Below are 23,486 nucleotides of genomic sequence, written 5' to 3'. Positions count from 1 at the left end.
TAGTTTGAAGTTAAACATTTAATAGATTTGATAGAACTGGTAGCTTAAATAAAAAGCTAAAACAACGGGAACCCTCCAGTTTCGGATGATACTGTTGATTATTTGAAAGAAAATAAGGTTACCAGATATGTATAAACTTTTACCTTCACATAGACCTCGTTATTTTGAGAGTTTTGAGTATTGTAACTGGTTTCGAAATAACCCTAATGATAACAGAATAAAATATTTAGTAATTTTAACTATTTATCTGGTTATGTTAATGTGTATAATTTTAAAATCTGCTATACTGAAAACCCACATACTTTTAAGAAACACTTCTGCATTACCAGAAGGTTGGAGTATAGTTAGCAGTTCGAAAATAAGTCTCTAGGCTAGTATTTTTTCAAGATTCAGTAACTGTGAACGTTAGAGAGAAGATTTTTTGCAACAAGGCAATGAAAAACAAATTTCCATGAGGTTACTTTTGCAACAGAATGAAGCAATACAACGTTCAGCAGGTTTGACGGTTTTATGATAATCGACTTATAACTCTTTGCCTTAATCCAGAATTTCCACCATGTTCCCTGAAAGTGTCGATATTTTTACTCTCCGAGGGCAAGTGAAGAAGTATTGTAATAGGGTCCATCGGACTAATTAACTACTTTCATGTTTTCTCGACGCTTCATGACGCCGAGAGTACGAAAAAATAGGTCTCCATTTTCGTTTATCCCTCTATCCGTCGTCTTTCGTCTACCGTCTGTCGTCTATCTGTCTATCGGTTGTCTCATTGTTGTCAAATTTTATATGTATATTAAGAATATCGTGTAAATAGTAAAACGTTAACAAAATTTATCTAATCGTCCCCACCAATAATGTGATGACGTCACCTCAAAATTGTACATACTAAATGGGTTTTAAATTTTGTAAAATTGTGTACTCATACACGTGTAGTTTATGAATCCCTGTTGTCTTTTTTCCATCCAGATTTTTAGAAAAAAATACAAAAATTGTGTAAGAACGATCTGCAGTTTAGTTTTCTTTAAAGTTATCAGAAGCATTGTAAATTTTTAATAAAAATTATCAAAAAATTGATGACCTTATCCGAAATGTGCAAAATAGTCTATACTTGTGATTTATCATTGGATTAATATTTTTGGACCTGCTTAAACAGAGTGACTCAAAATTTTAATCAATCAGTCAATTTATTTTATTGATTAAATCTGGAAGTGCAAAACCGAATGGTTTGAAATCTTACAGACGTTTTAAAATTATCGTAAGCTTGATAAGTTTTTATTCCAAATGTATCTCTTTAACCTACCAAAAAATTAATGACGTCATTTCAAAATTTTTCCGAATAAATCCTACATACATATTTTTATATTAACTGATAGGGGTCCTCATAAAAAATAAAATTTTATAATTTTTTGAAAAAGCTGAATGTGTTTTATTATTATTTCAGACAGGAGATTCCATACTAATTCATACTCTTTCGGAGAAGAATAAATACAAGGTAAAAGCACTAAAATGTAAGGTTATGTTTCTGCCAAATGAATGTCATAAGAAAATACATGCCTTTGTGTCAAATGAAATTCCAAGGTCTATTCTGAGTGATTTTTCAATTGAACACTATGACTGGTATTATATATTTTTTCTGTAGTCATAGGGGTCAGCATTAAGTAAATAAATTTTTGCAAATCAAATTTTATCATTTTTGGAAAAAACTGGATTTGTGCGATTGTATATACTAATTTCGTATTATTAGATCAATTTTTATTTCTAATTTTAATATGATTTATAATGATGCTAAATGAGTGATTGTACTTGTATAATGATTGGATCTTTCAAGTTACTTTTTGATAATAGTTTACCTATGTTATATATGCAAGTTTTAAGTTAGGTCTTTATCAGTGGCGGCTCGTCAGATGAGGCAAGTGAGGCGGCGCCTCACAGCATATATCTTAAGAATAGATTGACTTAATTTATAATTAAAAAAGAGTTTTCAATGCATTTTTAGTTACAAAAATATGTTGAAATGGGAAATCTGTACATGATTTTTTATTTTTTACGTTTCCTGCTGACATTTTCCGTTGAATACCGTACGATTTATGCCCCTAGTTCTTTAACTGAAACGGCCAGAACGTCGGTTCACTTGAGCCAGCGAAGCCCAATCACAGACACGGATTTCCATGGCTCAGCTCCTATGCTCCTATACATGCGTTCGCTCGGAACTGAGGCGATATCTTCGGTGTTTCTCGGCCAATTTCGGCGTACTCATTAAACCATTTTTCCATTTATTTTACAGAACGGTAGGGTTGCGGGGTGCGTGGGTAATTAGCATGAACGTGAATAAAAACCCGCGTGTTGGTGTTTTGTGTTATTGTCTCTTTCATAGGTACAGGTGAGTGAAAAATAAATCCCGAGTACGATATCGTCATGTTGCTTCTTGAAACGCCGTTTTCACGGCGAACCGAGCTAGGACGTCGACAAATTTTGCTAAATATCGAGCAGTCAAAACAGTTAATTCATTTAACTTCCATTGATAAGCGACAGAATCGTCAGTACTCCAAGTCTTTTAAATCAACTTGGTACCTACGAAACAATAAATGGCTCTGCCGTAATATTTACAGATCCCGGGATATAACGATTTCAAGAATTTCCTCCGAAGTGCAAAGTTACATGAAAGTTCCAAAGTACACATTAAAAATTTCATTGGCTTAAAACATTTAGAAAATAACACAACAACTATTCCCGAATCCCTCCAAGAAAGTGCTACTTTCAACAAAATTTTGACTTGTAAAAACAACAAACTTCTATCATCGCCTCACCACATCAGACAGTCACGAGCCGCCACTGGTCTTTATGGGCTTTGGTCTGTTTGATTTGAATAAAGTTATTATCAATATTATTATTTTTAGACGTACCATTGACCCGGAAATAATACGCATCACCTGAAAAATGACCTGCACTACTCTGGTCTACTTATGCTAATCTACTCTGACTTACGAATAATATGTTACATAGCATGTTTCTATCAAAAGAGCTTTTTGACTTTTAACAGTTATCGGATCATTTCAATGTAAAGATTTTAAATTCTCAAGTAAACTATTTAACAAAAAATAATAATAATCGACCACCACATTTTTTCATTATTGGTTAAAAATTTGAAGAGACAGAGACTAATATATTGTTACGAAATACACCCTTACGCCGCCCCGGAACGACGCCTATGGCCGTCGAGAACTCTCTAGTCTAACCCCGATGATGATTCATCCTTAATGCGACTAAGCGACGGAGCGCTAAAGAAACGCCTGAAAACCGAAGTCGCGAATGAGGGTTCCAGAGGAGTCTAGAAGCGGTGACGTAGGGTTTCGAGAAGAACCGCGTGCTGTTTAAATAGAGTCCACCTTTGGGGAACGGATTAATCAGCTGGTGGAGTCAAGAGCGTTCAGTAAAATTCTCCGGAATAATTTTTGTACATAATCGCTGCAATAGTTAGTCGGATAAATACGAGTTATTAAGAAATAAATTGTTGAGTTTAACCTATGCCAATTTTAATCACCTGTACAACGTAACAATATTTTGACAATATTCTGGAACATAAGATCAGAGGGCACATTTTGACCCCTATTTACTACTTACCATTTTTTTTTCTATAAAGATAAAGTATTATGCCAAAGACATCTGAATAATTTTCTTTACTTTCTACACATTTTTTGATAGGGATGCTTCGATTGAAGAAACGATGGGAACAGTCTTTCTCGAAAGAAGAAAAGCACGTGTCCTTTTTCCGTGCCTAGTAGATAAATTCTTTGTACCTCAGTAACCTCTATTTTTAATTTCAAGTTTCGACCTCTTACAGTGTTTTCTTAATTTAAAATATCGTGATTACTTATTTGCGAGCTGTCACCATCAGTCCCGTTTTTGTTTATGTGCTATTTCAGCGTCAACTTTAATTAACACATTACGGTTTAATGCACCGGTCGAGTAGTAACAGGACCTTACCAAGAGGTGCAATAATAATGATACTTGTAATTACAGCTGTAAACCATTCCATTCTCGTTTGTGAATGCATCAGTTTGGGCATTGTGGTCATAGGAGACTCCACGAATATATTACAACGTCAGCATTCACTATATGCATAATTGAAGTCATAAGTGATCTAAAGGATATAATCTAGCAATATACATACATAACTAAGGGACAATATACCGAGCTAGTTATTCCGTGGTATATTGCAGCAATCTACCATTCCACCCTCTCGTCGCACTCGCTGCGAATTTTGATGTAGTCACTCCTCCTCCAACGCATATATATCGTTATTCCATAACTCTACTTTTAATTTCCCATGATAATCTTATATTCCCGGGACGTTTTTTATGGCAGCCTCTGTGATTTTTTCGGTGCGATAAGTCTTCTAACCTAATTTACTAACCTTCATTTCTCTACCACGGCAAGAATGACGTCTTTTCTCCGAGACAGCGGCCTGTCACGTCAGTGATTAATTCAGACGTGTTTTTAATAAAGTGCGTTTTCGGAAAGAGTGTGAAATATCATCTTGGAGTTAATTAAATGTGGGCACGTCTCCTCTTTGCCCGAGTGTTTATGAAATATTCGAATGCCGGGCGCATTCTACAACTTTATATCACAACGAAGTAGATATTTATGTTGGATGTGACGATGTCACTCAAAAACGTGCTCGGTATGCTAATATTTGCCTTGTTTGTAATGAGGGTGGATGCTGCCTGGGCCCGTCTTTAACTCTGCTATTATTCCGATTATCTTGATAATGGCAGTAATGGTGCCATTATTCCCTTCTACATTTTAAACAGACTTGAGTATCGTTGGAATTATTTTCAAAGGAATATAAATTACAGTTAAACAGTTTTTTCGCATCTATATAGACATTTCAAAAGGCATGATCTCCACGGCTACAAATTACACTGTTATGTTGACAAAAAAGCATACATCTTTCTGTAAAATAACTGGAACAGAGAATTTAAGGACACAGTTTCTGTCAAAGAAATTTTTAGAGAAAAATGCATATCATTTTTATTTCCGGAGCGCAAACTATGGAATTATTGTAATTGGCTACTTTCATGTTTTTGCGACGTTTCATAGTCCAGTAGTTTTGGAAATTAGGTAGCTGTTCAATAAACATGTTCTTCAAGCTGTCCAACGTTCAAAAAACGCGAAATTAAACATTCCTGAGAATAATCTCATCACAGTATTCCCCCTATGTGCACTCGGTAAGTAAAAAACATTTTATTATAAATTTTTTACATATTTTTTACAGCAATTTTTTGATAAGAATTTGGCGTTTGTAAAATGATGGAATTGGTGATATAATTCTTAATTTCACGAATGTCTCTCGAAGGCACAAATTTTAATTACAATATTTATGAAGTCACAATGTCCCTAAATAACGACTATTTCGTTAACCTTTCTCGTCTGTATAAAATTGTTTTCGCTACCTGGAATATTAAGCAAGGGTTGTGGATGCTTCCTGAGTTCCTGGTCCTGTCTTTAACTCGACTATTATTCCGATTATCTTGATAATGGGGCGCATTCAGGTGCCGACTATAGAGAGGCGCAAATATTCCAATCTCTTCATTAATCATGTGGATTTATCTGGGGGTTGCTCTTGCTCATATTTCACAGTGATAGACAAGAGCGATAGCGCAAACGTAATTACGCGCCATTTAGATTTAATGCGGCTTTTAATATTTACACGGATACCTCACACGGTTGGGCCAAATTTGAATTCCGGAGAACTAACGAATTAATTCATAATTGTATGCACAAATAAACCGGATGTACGGCCATATTTGGCTATTTGGGTAAACGTGTTGATTTAGTCCGAAAATTATATTATTCGATTGTAAATTTGCAAACGTCGCGGTTGTTTAGGCAAAGAAGATATGACGACTGTTTTGGATTTACATGCGATTTGCGTCGAACAAACCGCCAAAATTAGATTAATTACGAATCCGTGGGTTCGAATGCCAAATGCACTGACAAATCTAATGCTATCAAAGCTTGTTTGAATAAACTCGTGTGCAGTTCGCAGTTGCATCACTCTGATTTCTCTTCCAATATCTATAAATTTACTTTTCGCATTCTGAGCGCATTGGTGCACCTGCTTTTCCTCGGATTCAATTTACTTCAAAGCCCAAAAATAATGTTGGATGTACGAGGTAAGCGCCAAATATTCTCGGCCTAACAAAGAAAGAGACCTGATGGAAAAAAATTAAATATTTATATTTCAACATAGTCTCTGTTAACTTCAATACATTCAAAACTACGTTCAACTAACAGCTCTATCCGTTTAAAAAAATTATTTGAATCTTTATCACTAAAATGATGTAGTACTGCCGTTTGCACTTCTTTATCCGTCCCAAACGTTTTCCCTGCAAGTCGTTTTTTAACTTAGAGAACAGTTAATAATCGTTCGAAGCTAAGTCAGTACTATAGGGTGGGTGCTCAAGTTACTCGAAGTCACAGGCCCCTATAGCAGCTTGAGAAAGACATGCGGTATGAACGGGCGCATTGTCATGAAGCAATCGAACGCCTCTTGCTAATTTTCTCGGCCTTTTTTCCCAAATACGTTCTCCTAATTTATGCAATAAGTAACCATAATATGTAGCGTTGACAGTGGTATTTCATCCTTTAAAATTAATCAACAACATGCCTTTACAGTCCCAAAAAATTGTGGCCATGATTTTTTTGGAAGATTGATTCGTCTTCAAGGGTTTCTTACCCCATGCGAAATAACTGTAATCATTTTTTTAAGTAAAATGTGAAGGACAAGCTTCAGCAAACACAAAAACCATCCTGCCCTTAACACCCTTTAGAGCAATTCCATCTTTTGCTAAGAATTTTATTGCCGTTCGATTTTCAATTTTAAACAGGCATCATGAGTCCATAATTTTTCAAAGATTACTCCTCAAATGTATCAAAACTAATGGGCAGTAGGGCTTGAAATTTTACACACATACTGCGGGGACCCTCTAGTCTTCTATGAGTTGCACAAATTTCCCGATGAGCAATCGCAAATATATCAGGCCGAGAATATTTGGCGCTTACCTCGTATATGCATGTATTTGAAAGTCGTAGACCGTATTTTTTAACTTTATGTTACAGAAAACGGGCATAAGTTATGTGAGCCACCAGCAACCGCATTCCTAACTGGTAGACAATAAGTGATCAACATTTTTAATGTTGTAATTAAATTTTACGGCTCGTTTCTTAATTTAAAGATTACTTTTGTGAGCTGTGGGGAGTGAACATGTATTTATTTCGATCAGTTTATTCTGAATATAATGTATAAATAAATAACAATATAATTTCTTATTTTATTAGTAGGAAAATTCTTACTTCGAAATTTTTCTTAAAAAAATTATTTCACTGAGAAAAAACTTGAATTCATTTTATCCAGGCCACTATCTTAGTCATTGTGAATGAAAAAGTCTTAATTTGACTGCAAACATTACACACTAAATTAATTCCAACTAACTACATTTGCTCCTTTATTAAATTAAATTTGTATTCAAAACTGCAATTATGCCTCTCCATTTCCTTTTGTGGCGGTCAGGTTTCACGCTTGACTAACATAATAGTAATTAGATGATAATACAGCGGCATCGGCTCAATTTCTTAATATAACATTGACTTAAACAAATTTTTCTAGAATACACGAATTTAAAGTTTCCTCTGACAATACTAACAATGACAATGTTTAAATTATTATATTAATTTAGATTAGAAAGTCTCCGTAACTTACTTAAACGCTTTTACAAAGTTTGAATCATTATCTGTGGTCTCATCAGTATTTTATCTGCACTCTCTTGGCGATAAAATTAATGTCTTACCGCAATTTTTAGCGAAACGGTCCAATTTTATCTGTTTACGTCTGCTGTCATCGTCTGAAGGACGTTTCTTCAAAAGTCAAATTAATTTCAGCCGCTCAGTTGAAAATGTTTAATTTACTCATCAAAATATATTTTTGCAGATGTGAGATGTTATCGTTCTGAGGGGAGGATTTTTATTTTGGAACAAACGCTACGTCTTAGGAATTCTGCTGATTTCTAAATATACAAAATGATTGCGAAATACACAAAAAAAGAAAATGGGGAATAGCTCACATTATGATTATGTCACTGGCAAAAATTCACGGTCCTAAGTGGTAGCAGCGTCTAGAAAAAATTATTTGGAATTAAATATAAATTGTTTTACGCACCGCTGGTAATGTTTCGTGACCTACATAATTACTGCAATGAATGGGCAGGCGACTCGGATTAAGAACCAAAAAAGTAACTTTATCAGGCACTTTTTTAATCGCAACGTGAAAAACAAGAAAAGGGCCAATCATTATCTAGCGGTCGTTGAAATCGGTGTATGGTCCAGTTTTCCAATGCAGAGTGTGTCGATATGGTAATTGATGTGCGCGAACATTTGCATCAGTGGTACAGCATCTCCGAGATCATGGTACCTTCAACCTCAAACTCACGATCGTGGTCGTGATGGGACAGAAAGAAGAAATTGGATTTTCGCAGCTTGTAGTGCATCCTACATTAAAAGAACACGGTCACATCCATACCATGTAGACAAAGTGCACGGTTTGGAGCCCGCTGATTGTCCACGTTGTGTAACTCACTTTTTGTCCAATGGAACTTAGTCGTCAACAAGTACGATTTCAATAGACGGTTTTCGATAAATGTGTATCGGTTGGATGAAACAGTTCGTTTGTGGAAATCAACAGTGTCCAGACATTATCGAATAGTTTCAACAAGTGAAAGTGGCAGCCGCTACTCCGGTGTTTTTTTACCTATCAACAAACCTCTTGCGACGCTCTGACGCCTGTATGGCTAGTCAAGGACAACATTTTCAACATTTCTTGTAAAAAGGTAGTAGCATTCTAAGTTGCTCTTATTTTTGTTCCAATAAACAATGTAAAATCGTTGTGACAAGGACCAAACATCCGTCAGAATCAAAACTACCAAAAAACTTTCACACTGACCTTTAACGATGAATGAGTAAATGAATGAACGAATGATAAGCAGCAAAAAGTCGGTTTTACTTTGAACTGAAACTGAAAGTGTTTAGGTCGTTTTTATTCGAATGTTTTTCCAACTCTGTTTACAAGGTGGCTCAGTGCCTTCATCGAGGGTGGTTCATGGGGGTTTTGCCCCATTCGATTTTTAATTTATTTTTTCTATATTTCGGCTCTACTAGGGTGGGGGATGCCGTGGTTAAAATATTTGCATATATTTCGCAGTCACCCTGTATACATTCAAAACATTATTCGTAAGAAAAGTCAGAGTATACATATGAAGAATATTTTTACTTCTACAGCATCGACAATTTGTGGCATAATAAATAACACATCGACAAGTTGTTCCTGTTCTTCACATTCTCACTTCTGGTACAGCAAGAAAATTAATGCCTATACTATATATTTAGTTTAACATTTTCTCCAAGACACCATTTATCGATCTCCTTAAAATGAATTTAATTAGACGCACATGGGGTCTAAACTAATCAGTTGCAGAGTACGGTAAGTCCCGGATAGTAAGTAAATGACCAGCTTTTCCAGACAAACCAACCCATCGAAAATATATTATTTTACAAAAATTTAACCAGAAAACCCGAAGGAAACATTTTTGGCCACAATGTCTTTTGCACCTTCAGTACCAGAAGCGCCAGAAAAAGTTTTCATGGACTCGATGTTAAGGTTGTTCTTGTTCATATATACATTTGAACAAACTTCAAAGTCGTCTAGGATTCCTAAGGATAAAGTAAGCCTATTGGAATGTCAGGGATATGAAATGATTTGTTAAGATTGTGCTTAAAAATATATTGGGCAAATAAAACGGTCAATCATACGTTTTTCAAAGAACACATGGCTGACCACAGATTCGATTGGCTGGAAAATTAAGTGTTGTTCAACATATTTTTGAGACTAACTACAGAATAGACGTAAACAGAAATAAAAATTATGTAATGAATTCAGTTCGCGGGCCTATTTCGAACTCGTCCCTGTACGCCCCTGTGGAGTCAGAGAAGCGACAAAGTGGAAGGAGTAGGGTAGATAGACGATAAGCTACTTGTAACTATCCTTTAGTTAGTAACTGGCGTAAAGTAAAAGAAATTGTTTTCGTTAGCTATACAGTTGAACACAGTAGGTACCTCCAGCGTGGATCACTTATAAAAACAATTTTTTTGAAGATAAAAACAGAGTATCATCATCGGCGCGAATTTCAAACTACGATTTTTAAAGCCTTTCTACAGGAAATGAGCGCAATGCAACGGTTTGAAAAAAACACTGGCCGATAGCCCTCCTTTACCTCCACAAATAGACAACTCAAAAATAGCTTTAAAGTGATCTAGAGAGATATTATAAAATAAAAACCAATTTCCCATGTTAGCTCCCTATGTCCAGACTTGTATCCGGCACGTTGTTGTATGTATTTAGTCTGTTTTTTAATAGGAGTATTCTTTAGTGTTCTTTGAGTGCTGTGTTTAACGATAATCCTCCATAATTATTACAATTTCTTAATTCTCCCTGATTTAAATTTTTTCCAATCGTTTTTGGTATAGTTTCTGCTTCTCGGGTCTTAAGACATATCGTCCGCACCAGCTTTTCACCCTCTACTTTCATATATTTCAATATTTCTGTCCTGTCATGTACCGGAGCTTTTCCATTTTAGAGATTGAAATATTTCTTTCAATTCTTCGTGTGTTACTAGTGATTCTCTATTTCCTCCCGTCTCATCTCCATTATCAGTTTGTTCCATTGTGTTGTCGTCTTTGTTTTCGTCTGTTTTTCCTCTAATATTTCTTTAAAATGTTCCTTCCATCGTTTCCATATTGCAGTATCACTGGTTAATATATTACAGTCTTTGTTTTTTGCAGTAGTATCTTGCTGTTTGTCTTTCCTATTCTTGTACGTTTGGTAACTTTACAAAACAATATTTTCTTTTCTTTGTTGTTAACTTCCTTCTTCTCTCGAAACTTCATCCAGCTACTTATTGTTTTTTTCTTCTTTCACTATTTTTCTGGGTAATTTGTTCTGTGATTCAAATATTTTTTCCATTTTTCCTTTTCAATTTTCGCTTCATATTTAATATTTTGATTCCTCTGTTGTTTTTTTTTATTTTTTATTTTTAGTAGTATACCACATGCTTTCTCGGCTGTTTCTGTCATTATTTTTTCAAATATATTCCATAATCCTTCGACTCCTTTAATATTAAGGTGAATTTTTCCAATTTCCCGTCTTACCGTTTCTTTATACAGGGTTTCTATAAATGATTGTAGGGTCGCAGTAGGTCATGTAAACGTGCCACCTCTCAGATCTAACTGTACGGATATCTGTACTAAGTGCTCAAGAACGCATGACAAAGATCACACATGGACCACATACATGTGTACAACTGGTTGCCTAAACGCTTCATATGTTTTTAAAAAATAAAACTAATGCACTACGATAAAAAGAAACAAATTTATTGCGGTTAAACATCACAGTAAATGTTGAAAATTTTCATCTTTCAAAAATGTTCTGTAACATCCTTTCGTCAATACTTTGGACCCGTTGTTCAATTGTTCAGTTCTGCTCAAATCGTCTCAAATCATCAACAATTTCCTAAGATGAAGTCTTCCACGAGATTTCTCTTTGTTGATACTGCCAGTTCGAACAAATCTATTGATTACATCACCAATGTGAGCCTCTAACGATGTTTCTTGAATTATTAAATCACGATATTTGGCCAGATATTCTTGCTTACAAGCGGTTACAGAATATACTCTCTCTTCGTTTACGAAGTCCCAATGCGACAGACATAACGATGAAAGTGTTTTGTTCAACAGAATAAACCATTTTTACAGTCTTCGCTTCCTTGCACAAAAACAAAATTTTCGTGCGCAACCAGCAAGAGTTCTGAAAATGACTGTTTTGTTCTTTTGAGCTTGGATCAACGAGAATTACTGTAGTTCGCACTTGAAAAACATTTAAACAATAAAAACGACGACTTTAAATGCCAGGTTACAAATGACATTAGACATTAATGTGACAAGTGAGAACTGTCACAATGATGCATAATCACGGGCATAGTTTCAGCGAAGCGGGATTTTTGAATCATTTACAGCGTAATCGACAAGCCTGTCTCAGTTGATATGAATGAATTTTGTTTGAAACTGGGACACCTTGTTGATCACGCTGTACTTGCTGTATCTAGCTCCCTTAGTTTATATGATCTTATTATCTTGTATGTACTCGCTCGTTCTTTGTTTGTCCCTTCTTTATTCTCATAACTTTTTCTCTTTTTAACCTTTGCTACCGGCAAATAATGATCATTACTTTTTTTTAGGTCGTCTCATTCCTTTTATGTATGTTATATCGCCCTGACTGTATCTTTTCGCTTTTCGTCTTAGGGCCAGTTTATAGAATATTTTAATTGAAATTAAGTTAGTCACGCATTTAAGGAGGCGTTTGGTGACGTCTGGTTGGCGTAGATACGGTCACGTGGTACTCTAACGCCGCAGCATTAAAAATTTAATTGCAATCAAAGATTTAATTGAGCTTCTGAAAACCGGATCTAAGTATTTTTGTGCAGTTCTTTGAGGACCATATACAGGGTGCCGCATCCAAATCTGGATATAGGGAATTAACATGGGAATTGGTTTTTATTTTATAATATCTCCCCAGATCACTTTAAAGCTATTACTGAGTGAGGCCTTTGTGGAGGTCGAAGAGGACTATCGGCCAGTATTTTTTTCAAATCGTTGCATCGCGCTCATTCACTGTAAAAAGGTTTTAAAAATCGTATTTTGAAATTCGGGCCCGATTCGAATTGTCGCGAAATGTTCCGTCGCACTGTCGAAGTTCGGCGATCACGTCTTTCGATTAATTAACCATGCAAAATCCAAATGTCAAAGTGAAATTAGAAATTATTCTTAGAAATCAACGAACAACTCAAACTGAAGTATTTTATCCAGTGTGATGATTATTGTAGGACAAAGTAAAGGGAATAAATGCACAAATTGATCCATTCATTCGTCGTAGTGCGCGACCCCGTCAAACGAGCCATCTCGAACTACACTCAGACTGTATTCAAAAAGCCCGAGATGAAGACTGCAGCTGGTCTTCCTCAAAACCCCATCGGGAGTATTGTGACATGTCCTGGGAGCCCTCAAGCTAGGAATGTACTCGCGCTGCCTCACTCAGTAATCACTGAACAACTCAAAATGAATTATTTTATCCAATATGACTATTATTGTAGGTCAATTTAAACGGAATAAATGCACAAACTGCACAAAATATTTTATTAGGTTATGTTGTTGGTGCTGGTCGAGTCTTTATTACTAAAATCTCATTAAAATGCCATGTTCTACTGCGATTAGATGAAAAAGCAGGGGCCCGCTTTTCTTATTGTGTGATCATAAGATATACCATCAAAACAGCTGGCGCTTTTGAAGAGAACCTTTTAATGAACCATTTAGATAACTACAAATAACAAAACTTAACAATTGTTGATGAATGAAGTAATGAAATATAGTACGAATCTGGACAAGTATTGCACTATCTTCAAGAATTGCTCAAAAATACTGCTCTCAACAGCTGTACAGTAAATAAGCCGATCTTCTAAACTCTTACGCGTGTTGATTAGCATTTGAGTTGAAATCTGAAGACAATATTGCTGGATTGCTTGTATCAGCGCGTCTCTGTTTGTATAGCTGGTATTGTTTGAATACAGATGGTCGTGAAGAAAATCTCCAAAGAAAAAATTCTCAGGGGTTTAAATCCGGCGAATGCACAGGTCAATGGAGCGGTGCAAACTTTCCATTCCAACGTTGTGGGAAAATATTGGTTCAAATAAACAACATTTATGCGAGCTGTATGGCTGGAGATTTGGTCCTGGATGTAAAAGACCTGCTGCAGATGCCACACCCTTCGAGTCCCAGGAAGTATTTGCTGAGCTAGCATATTGTCCTACTTCTGAGCATTCAATCCGGATTCGATGAAAAAAGGTGCAATGACATGATGTCCTAAAAGCCCTAGTCATACAGTGACAGTTGCACGCCATTGATAACGATGCTCATGGCCCACGTGAGGGTTGTGTAATGCTCAAATTTAATCGTTCTGATAATTATAACTTCCCTTAAGACCAAATGAACATTCGTCAGTAAAACAAATGTTCCTCAAAAACTTTCCATCAGCCTAGATTCTCTCAAGCGTTCCTTCGTAAAACTCCATGCGTGAAAAGTAGTCCTCAGGCTTCAATTTTTTGTCATGATGCTTTTTGAAACTTCTATCCCATCTGTTTAAGATTCCTAGAAAACGTTGTGCCCACCTGATTTTATTTACTTTTTATCACCTTTGAAAATAAAGGTAATTTTGTTTTGTGAAATATTATTTTTATTTTTGTTGTTGTTAACACAATAAACAACTAAAACAGTAATACAAAAGTTTCTAAATCCCAAAACACATTCGTAATAGAGACGTTGATGAGTCAATGTTCTACATTTCTCTCTCAAAAATTTCTTGTAACGAACATGCTTCCAGGCGGCAAAAATTCCATCCCTGCTTAACGAATGTAAAATCAATTGACTTCCAATCTTTAGTCATTCGAAAAAAAAATGTAAAATTTACACAAATTACCTACTAATTAAATTAATCGTTCAAGAACAAGCAGACCCTCGCTTTTTCATCTAAACGCAGTGGAACATAGCATAACCTAATAAAAATATTTTGTGCAGTTTGTGCATTTATTCCGTTTAAATTGACCTACAATAATCATCGCACTGGATAAAATAATTCAGTTTAAGTCACAGGTTCGAGTTGTTCGTTAATTTCTGAAAATAATTTCTAATTTCACTTTGGCATTTGGATTTTGCATAATTAATCGAAAGACGCGATCGCCGAACTTCGAGAGTGTGATGGAACATTTCGCGACAATTCGGATCGAGCGCGAATTTTAAAATACGATTTTTAAAACCTTTTTACAGTGAGTGAGCGCGATGCAACGATTTGAAAAAAATACTGGCCGATAGCCCTCTTCGACCTCCACAAAGGCATCACTCAATAATAGCTTTAAAGTGATCTGGGGAGATATTATAAAATAAAAACCAATTCCCATGTTAATTCCCTATGTCCAGACTTGGATGCGGCACCCTGTATATACCAACATTATTTTCATCTAGACAGAGTGTTCTATTTTTAGGGCTTAACAGACAACTTAACCTTTAAATTTCGATGCGACGCGACGTTGGGAAGTTATTGCAATTTTTTTGAATTTTTGTTAGCATGTTCATAAAAAACTCGCAATAGGATTATTTTTAAAATCTGGGTTACAATATTTTATATATAATATACAGAGTGTTTATAAAAAAAATAATTATAACAACTTTCAAATATCGGTACTTCAGTTTTCTCAAATAGACCACTGTCTACATATTTTATTAAGTACTGGAACTTATTCTATGTTTGTTCTCTTTTTTTTTTATATTTAAAGTTGATAACTATTGAGTTTTGACTTTTTTAAGGAACACACATATTAAAAGAAAGAGAACAATAAATACAATAAGATGTAGTAATAAAGTTATAAGCACTCTGTAAAATTGTATTTAACTGAAACCATAATAAATCATGTACCTACAATTGTCTCTGAACAAAATACTGCAGTACAGATTTTAAAAAGGGTATTATTGTGATTTTTTTGTGAATCCTTGCATTGTTAAAAAAAATCAGGAAAATTGGAATTACGTGGCAACGCTCCATCGAAATTGCAAAAATAAACTATGATTATAAAACCTAGGAAGAAGCTGATAAGAATATGTAAAAATATATAAAGGATTCTATATAATTAAAAATACTAAGATTTGTACTACGCCTCGAAAACAGAACACATTGTACAGTCGAAAATAAGTTTAATGCATAGTACTCAAATAGCCATACAACTTCAGTATCTGAGAAAATTAAGGGTAATGAAATATTAAATTTAAACCGTTTCTGTTATAATTTAGTACGAACTTTCAAACTTCTATCTTTTCAGATAAATAAGACAGCATAAATAAACTAAGACACCGCCATTTAAAAATGCAGTACCGAGCTTCTTCTAATATGCTTACGGTATCAGTGAAAAATAATTAAAATGCTAACACCGAAAAAATGGTATTCTACTTTGAAAGAAAAAGTTTGTCTTTCTGAAAAAAAAAAACGAAGATGATATAATACTACCGGCATATTCAAACAAAACTGATATATTTAAGTGGAATGGGTAAACTGGGACACCCGATAGATTTCTTAGAACAGTTAGGGATATCTTAGCAATGCAAATAATATGGAGACTATTGATGTTATTACATAAATCAATAAAAAACTGCAGAAATTTCAGTACGTATTTAGTTGCACAACGTGTTGTTTGAATCACTGATAGGCATCGTCAGGACATGGAATCCAGCAGATTCTTACAAATTTCCACCGGAACGTTTCGCCATTCTTCCTGTTCCAATTATTTTTATGAAAGCTTTTCTACGTAACTGCACAATCTACATGATTCTAAAAGTGTAAGTGTAAGATCGGGCAACTGGGACTACCATTTCAACACAGTACCATTTTTTCTGTAAAACAGCCCTTAATTAGCTTGGCGGTATGCTTAGAGTAGTTATCTAGATGGAAACGCCAACAAAGCAGCATTTCCTCTCCCGCAAACGGAAGCATCAAGTTTTCCAGGATGCCTTTATAGACGAAACGATCCATTTTCCCACTAATTCTAACAACTGCTTCTGTCTCAGATCGTGAAAAGCATTCGCATACCATGAGACCATCTCCTCCGGGTGAGTTTCTGATGCTTAAATTTGTATAATTTTCCAACAGGACGCCTGAGAAGCGGTCTTCCAGCGGGACAGCCAGGTTTAAATTTATTCTCGTTGCAAATCTACTGATATTATTTTTTTCTGTAAAAGCGCACTATTTTTGCTTTTAGTTTTACTATCGACAATTCCTTGCCTCTAGGTAGGTATATACCTACATAGTTCAGGATAAGATTTTCTCCTTAAACATAAATTCATAATGTGCAGTTTGAACCACAGACAGAGTATTTTATAAAATGTGCACAAGTATGATAAGCAGCAATAAGAATAAGAAAGCGGTCACATATTCGATATAAAAGTCACAATAAAGACAGAAACTTTGCAATAAAAGCAATATTATTCCATACTTTGAAATCGTCCAATTCTTCAAGTTACGAGACTGTGTGATACTAAGATGTGCGCATCACGAGCTTTATGACTTACTCCACTAAATATGTTACACTTATTGATCTAAAAGAGGTCGTTAAAACCAATAAAAACGAGTCCCGATTTCCATAACTTTCCCCCAGCAGATTCGGTGTTTCGTATGTCTCCAGGTGATTCGGTGGAAGTAGTCGACTCTCCATCCCCGTAATGAATCGCAAAGGGATAGTATGTAAAGTTGAGTCCGCTCGGTGGCGGGCACCTGGAGCGGTTTACTGGAACACGGAACACCAATATCTATCAGTGGCCTCCGGCAACTGATTCATGGAACAAACGTGATTGCAACCGATCATCTCTATTAATTATTCAGGGTGTGTGATTTATTCGATCTGCTCTCTCCGTTATTTGAGCGTAAGTTGATTGGAATCTGCAATTATTTCATAATGGTATTGGATGACCCTGCTTGGACACGTTTCCTATAAACACTTACCGGACCATGGAATTACACGAAATCGGATTATTCGCATTTGTATGTAATCAACGAAACAATAACGTCGTATTAGCCCCAAAAATTGAAAAACACGCAGTTCAATCGGCTTTGTGCTGTGGAATTGACGGGTTTCTCTGTTTATTGACAATTACAGGCGATTTTTCGGCGAAAACTCTGTTATCCTTTTTAGGGAGAAACTTTATTTACTCCGCACGAGCTTATCTAAACTTAGGCAGAAGATCTCTTTTAGAGGAAAACACTGGCTTCGTGTAATATAGGCTAAGTAGATATCTTTAAATGAAAAAAAACACCGTCGTTAGGAACGAGTGGCTATGAATTAGAAAATGTAATTATCTAATCTAATATATCTAATATTAATTTAGAGCAAGAACACCAGTTACCGTTCGTGCTTTCTAAGATTTATTTGCTATGAAGAAAAATATCTACATTTAAAAACTTTGTACGGATATCGGATATAATTACCTGTGTGTTTTCCAACGTCATCGTCACGTATGTTGAAAGGTGCGATTCTTTTTCACTTAAAGATCATAATTCCTACATCATACCTTTTCCAAATCTGTAAAAATGAAACCAGTCCACATACAACGTATATTTTTTGTTTTTGATGAGTATTGTACAAGAATAAGGTTCCTACAACTGAAATACCTTTATGTTTAATTGCAATTGTTATATACATATACAAATATCTTAATTTATACAAGTAATATACATTTCATTTTTTTTTGTGTTAAAAGTATATAACCCTACAACATCTTCCCGCTAAGGGGTTTATGACATTTGCTACAAATATTATAGTGGTGGAAATACCCAGGGTAAAACTTTTACTCTTTCTATATTATGCACTTTCATAGAAATTTTATGTCATATTTAACGTTTTACTACTCTACTTAATTCTGAACAATGAAACGATTAGTCGTCATACAAAACAAGTTATATTAAATGTGTTGGATTATCTAGAAATAAGCCATGATGTGCAATTTAAGCAAAAAAGAAAAACAGAACTGGCAGCCGAAATGTTAAAAATGTGTACTCGTAGTTAGTTACCACGCACATTTTGTATCTAATAAAACCCAACTTTGAATAACTCTGTGGCAGTTTTGAACGAGTTTCAAATATATTCTTATATGAAATTACAGTGAATGAAAGAGTAAGAATAAGTTAAACTTTCTCTTGCGGAGTCCTTCGATAAGCAAGAAATAGTCCCACCCATGCCCCTTTTCTTCATTCTAGTGACTACTCTTAATATTGTTCAATCTTATCTTAGCAAGTATTGGCCTGTAGGTAAGCGAAGAAAAATGTTGCTTCTCCGGTGGAAATCCAACCGCACGTTTACCGCTTGCCGGGTGGGTGCCCTTACCACTAGACTACGGAGGAGCTTATCTTTCCTCGCTTACTACTACGTATTATTGTGCCGCCAGAAGCCTATTTTCTTAAAAAGTATCATTTGCCAAAATTAGTCTTGTCTAAGCAGGTACTAACTAAAAAATCCTGTCGTCTATAAACAAACTTGCTCTGGACGGAGTACCTATTCGTAAAAAAATATATTGCTTAAAACTGTACGTACGCTTGTCCCGACCGAGATTATGGTTTAAAAGAAAATATGCAATCAATTTAAAAAAAGATGATAATAAATATACGTATATTTATGCAGCAGCAACACATAGCGAATTAAAATAAAGAACTTTGGTTGAGGTTATAGAAAACCAACGCATTACTGAAAGAAATCCGATATATCTAGAAAACATTAAATAATTTCAGATGGAAAAGGAACCTCGATGTGTACCTTGACAGTTAGTGTATAATCCACGGTAATTCCAGCCAGATAAAAACTAACAGGTTTTCTAGAATTTAACATAAATATTACCAAAAGGCGACGATTTTTGGTATTCCAGCTGTACCAAGGGCATTTTACTAATGAGTCGAAAGTAGCGCCAGTCTGGAAAAAATAATAAACCACAATCTGACATCGTATTTACTTACTTCATCAATGATTCTTTGACCAGCTTCACATACTGTCCATGTAATCAACAAATTTGCGCAAACTATAAAAAATAAGCGAACTAAGGAGATGGCGTGGAGAGATTGCAAATGCTATAACAAGAAACACTAGTGTTGATTTTAAATTTTCGAAAGACGTACCACGAGAATAAGAACCATGAGAGCAACGCAACCCAAACAAGCCAAAAAAAGAAAAATTGGCATTGTTATTTTGATTATATCGAACAGTTGTATGATAATTCTGGAAAACGTATTCTAAAAGTAAACTAAACAGCGTTAGATTACTGACCTTCTTAAAGCTATATGCTGCTTGATGCAAAAAATAATTTTCCTTTCTATGTCTTTTTGGATAACCCAGTCGTGCATATTTTCTACCTTGACGTTACGCGAAATACACAGAATGTGTCCATTGAGGAGAAAAAATTGAATTTCTAGATGCAATAGCGAGTACAGCAATAAAAACGGCAGCCTAATGCTTGAGTAGGCTGCAAACAAAAAAGTGCAGAAGTAAAAATGTTCAATAACTGTAGACCATGAGCCAAAAAAAGCTTTGAAAGTCAAAACACTTAAGTACATATCGTCGAGACTTCCCCATATTGCCAGGTGGACAACTCCTAGAGCGCCTGCAACAACGAGGAGTGTGTAAGTGAACAAGTAGTTAAATTTTTTTGATTTGTTTTTAATTTTTTTTGAAACGTGGGCGTTGACACTATGGATTGACCAAAGTTTAGATTCCATTGCTTCGTAGACTTTGTTGATACGTTTGTCCAAAACTATGGACAAGATCATGGACGTTAGCACCTACGGGACATCATTTTGACTACAATTATTACTTTTATCTACTTACAAAAGTCATAATTATCCACGTGGAGCTATATTTAAGCATATCTGTATGTGGATGTCGATATATGTAATAAAACTGAAAGAAGTGGACACAAAGATGGAGGTATATGTTATATTTGTTCAAAATTTTGTAAATTCTTGTGTGCCCATATTCATAAAATAATTTTCGTAGTAGGATGAAAGTATCTTCGTGAGCTGAACCAAAAGCATGGAGAGTAGATGGTTTCAATAGAAAGCAAAAAACTTACCTCTGTATTTTGGTTTTTCGTTAAATTTGAACATTTATTCACGTTGTCTGGTACTGTGCTGACTTGATTCGACCAACGATCTGGTGAAATTTATAAAATACTCCAACGTTTATTAGTTGTTGACCCAGTTTTTTTCAGGAATAATCATCTAGTAGGCTTCTTATTGATTCGAGGCTTAATGAATGTTATACATATACAGGGTTAGTATACAGTCCCGGAACGAATGAATAACTTTGTTATTTGAAAAGCTTTTTTTTTGAAATTTTGTGTGGATATATATTTAATAAACATGGCGACTTGATTACAATATTTTTCCTTTTCTTGTCGCTTTCGGTTTGACGCACAAAGCCGCCTATTTTTTTTTTTACTGGAATATCCAGATTTTTTTGACATTTTCTGATGCAGAACAAAGAACTAATTTCAGAAATTATCAACATGTTTATTATTTCTACTGATACAAAAAATAGAAAACAAATCACAAAAAACACGTAATATTTAAAATCACGTCATCTTTGAAAATACTAAGAAATAATAAGCCATGGGTGTAATTGATCAACAAAATGTCTCAGACTTCCGAAAATACTTAAAATAATCCAAAAAAAAAAAAAACACTGAAATATGGGCTCTTCAAAAAGAAAATAATTTAACCATTTTTCTGTGGATTCCAAAATTGTGTAAGAAAAAATTGGTTTTCTACTCTGTAAATCTGCTGTCGTCCCAGTCCCGTAATTGTAAAGTATCTTGGTTATTCAGAAACGACCGAAGTTAGTTTTTTAATGAAACACCTTATATATTTCTGCACTTTGGCATGCAGAAAAAAAATTACATTTAATTCTGAGTCTCGAAGTTTAGACATTATTTCAACTCATTTGTAATAAAGAGCAATTTATATTATATAGATCTTGAAGACCTTTGCGCGCAACTGTCCCTTATTCTTTAGGTAGTTTGCGTCGCAACTGTCCAGTGAGATTAGAACCACCTGTTGATTATCAGCTATCATCATCGGTGGACAAAAAAAACTGCAACACAATTGGTAACTATATAATCTTGAAAATGAGAAATTCAAAACGTGTAAGTTGGGTTCTTTTAAAGAATATATCATTTTATGACATGTGGTTGCGAGGTAACATTTTCATTTTGATTGACGAACAATACACAATGCTAAAATTTTCATGGCCCCAATTTTTTATTTCCACCGATGTTACCTGTTGGCAATGACAACCCTTATAATCTCCCATTTGCGCGCAAGTATTATATCACCTTTATAGGGATTAGACCTGCCACATGGAGCTAACTAACTGTGGCGCGCAAGTGATCAACACCCACCCATACTAATATTAGTATAACAACAGAGTCCCTTCGGATTTTGAATGTTGAATATTTTACATTTTCCATATTTTTGTATATTAAATATTTGGTTTCTGACAAATTTGACGATATTTATTTTACAACAATTATATTACTTTTGAAATTTATATAAAATATAGGAGTATATTGTAAATAAAAAATAAAAATGCAAAACGTTCTTATCAACTGTGTAAATAAAAATTGGTTTGAAACAAAGTTAACGTATGTACACTGACCGCCAAAAAAACCGGCCACTCTGAAACATTTGGCAAAACCAACTTTAACAACTATTAATTGAAAGAAAATATCTTGAAGGTGGGAAAACTAAAGCTTTAAATTTGTGCAATAAGTGAGTAAACTTTGAGTGCAAACGTTGAATGAAAACTCTAAAATTGTTCGTTAATTTATGTGTACCATGTTTTCATATGAACAGTGGATTCGTTTGCACATGATTAACAAAGTAGTTGTTTAAATTCATGTGCATGATTATTTTATGGTCGTAAATATTTATATTTGCAATACATTTTGTACGCACACATATTTTGTTTATATTAATCAAGGCAAATACCATAATTTCGACTCAAATCGTCGCATATCGACAACACTCTAGTGGTGGTCATTTAATAATAAACAATATATTTTGTTCACTGGCGAACGAAATTTTTACAACGGATAATTATTGAAAGTAATTATCTACACTACAAGATTTACGTAAAAAAATGTATATTAGAATTTTTTTAAGTGCTGACCATAATCACAATCAAAAATAATAAAATGATATTGGTAGTGCCATCTGTAGATCCATATTAATATTCTAGTGGTTGCTTGTAAAGCGCTACCTGTATTTGGTCGATAAAATAGAACACGCAAATGTACACAAATTAAAAAACATTTATTATTAAATAACAAAAACATTTATAAATATTGGTGGCATATTTTGTGATAAGTATTTTTCGATTGCTTTTCCAACTATAGTTACAACTTTATTCAAATAAAAGTGTCCTACAAAGTAAGCAATGCACCCAAGTAGTTTACTTTATCAAAAAGCTTCAGCATTAGGTATGAAACTTAGCTCTCGTTCGAATAGTTGGACGCTGTTATGAAAGAGGGCAGCACAGATGCGTACATTACGTAATTGAACTGAAAATGCGTTCAATAATATAACTTTTGAAAACGGAGTTTTCAAATATAAAAACGACAAAATTCTAGAAGTACATAAAAAAATACTGCAAAATGAACAAAATACTAAAATTTTATGCGACCGCGACAGGACTCGAACCTGCAATCTTCGGATCCGAAGTCCGACGCCTTATCCATTAGGCCACACGGTC

The 23,486-nt window shown here is 34.7% G+C and overlaps 1 protein-coding gene and 1 non-coding gene across 6 annotated transcripts; both read right to left on the bottom strand.

Annotated features, from left to right (window-relative positions):
- Positions 1-17,191: 17,191 nt before the first annotated feature.
- On the bottom strand, positions 17,192-20,897 carry LOC135119927 (uncharacterized). Of its 5 annotated transcripts, XR_010278441.1 has the most exons (10): positions 20,809-20,897; positions 20,565-20,755; positions 20,007-20,518; positions 19,859-19,958; positions 19,700-19,810; positions 19,618-19,655; positions 19,503-19,560; positions 18,182-18,275; positions 17,699-17,989; positions 17,192-17,635 (listed from the first exon to the last, which is right to left on the bottom strand). XR_010278441.1 is itself a non-coding variant. In XM_064044303.1 (7 exons), exons 1-7 carry the CDS (start codon positions 20,840-20,842, stop codon positions 19,388-19,390), a joined length of 1,167 nt encoding a protein of 388 aa, XP_063900373.1. In that variant the 5' UTR covers positions 20,843-20,897; the 3' UTR covers positions 18,283-19,387. The 5 variants fall into 5 exon arrangements, 2 of the variants coding, with proteins under 2 accessions (XP_063900373.1, XP_063900386.1); XR_010278440.1 differs by having other exon boundaries at positions 17,699-18,125; positions 19,503-19,655; XR_010278433.1 differs by having other exon boundaries at positions 19,503-19,655.
- Positions 20,898-23,413: 2,516 nt separating this feature from the next.
- On the bottom strand, positions 23,414-23,486 carry Trnar-ucg (transfer RNA arginine (anticodon UCG)). The gene has a single exon. It is a non-coding gene; the product is annotated as a tRNA-Arg (tRNA).

The sequence above is a fragment of the Zophobas morio genome, unplaced genomic scaffold (assembly GCF_036711695.1).
Source record: "Zophobas morio isolate AGI-343-1 ecotype UQ-CSIRO unplaced genomic scaffold, CSIRO_AGI_Zmor_V1 ptg000005l, whole genome shotgun sequence".
Classification (NCBI taxonomy): Eukaryota; Metazoa; Arthropoda; class Insecta; order Coleoptera; family Tenebrionidae; genus Zophobas; species Zophobas morio.
Note: the sequence above shows the minus strand (reverse complement) of the source record. Positions and strands in the feature narration are given on the sequence as shown.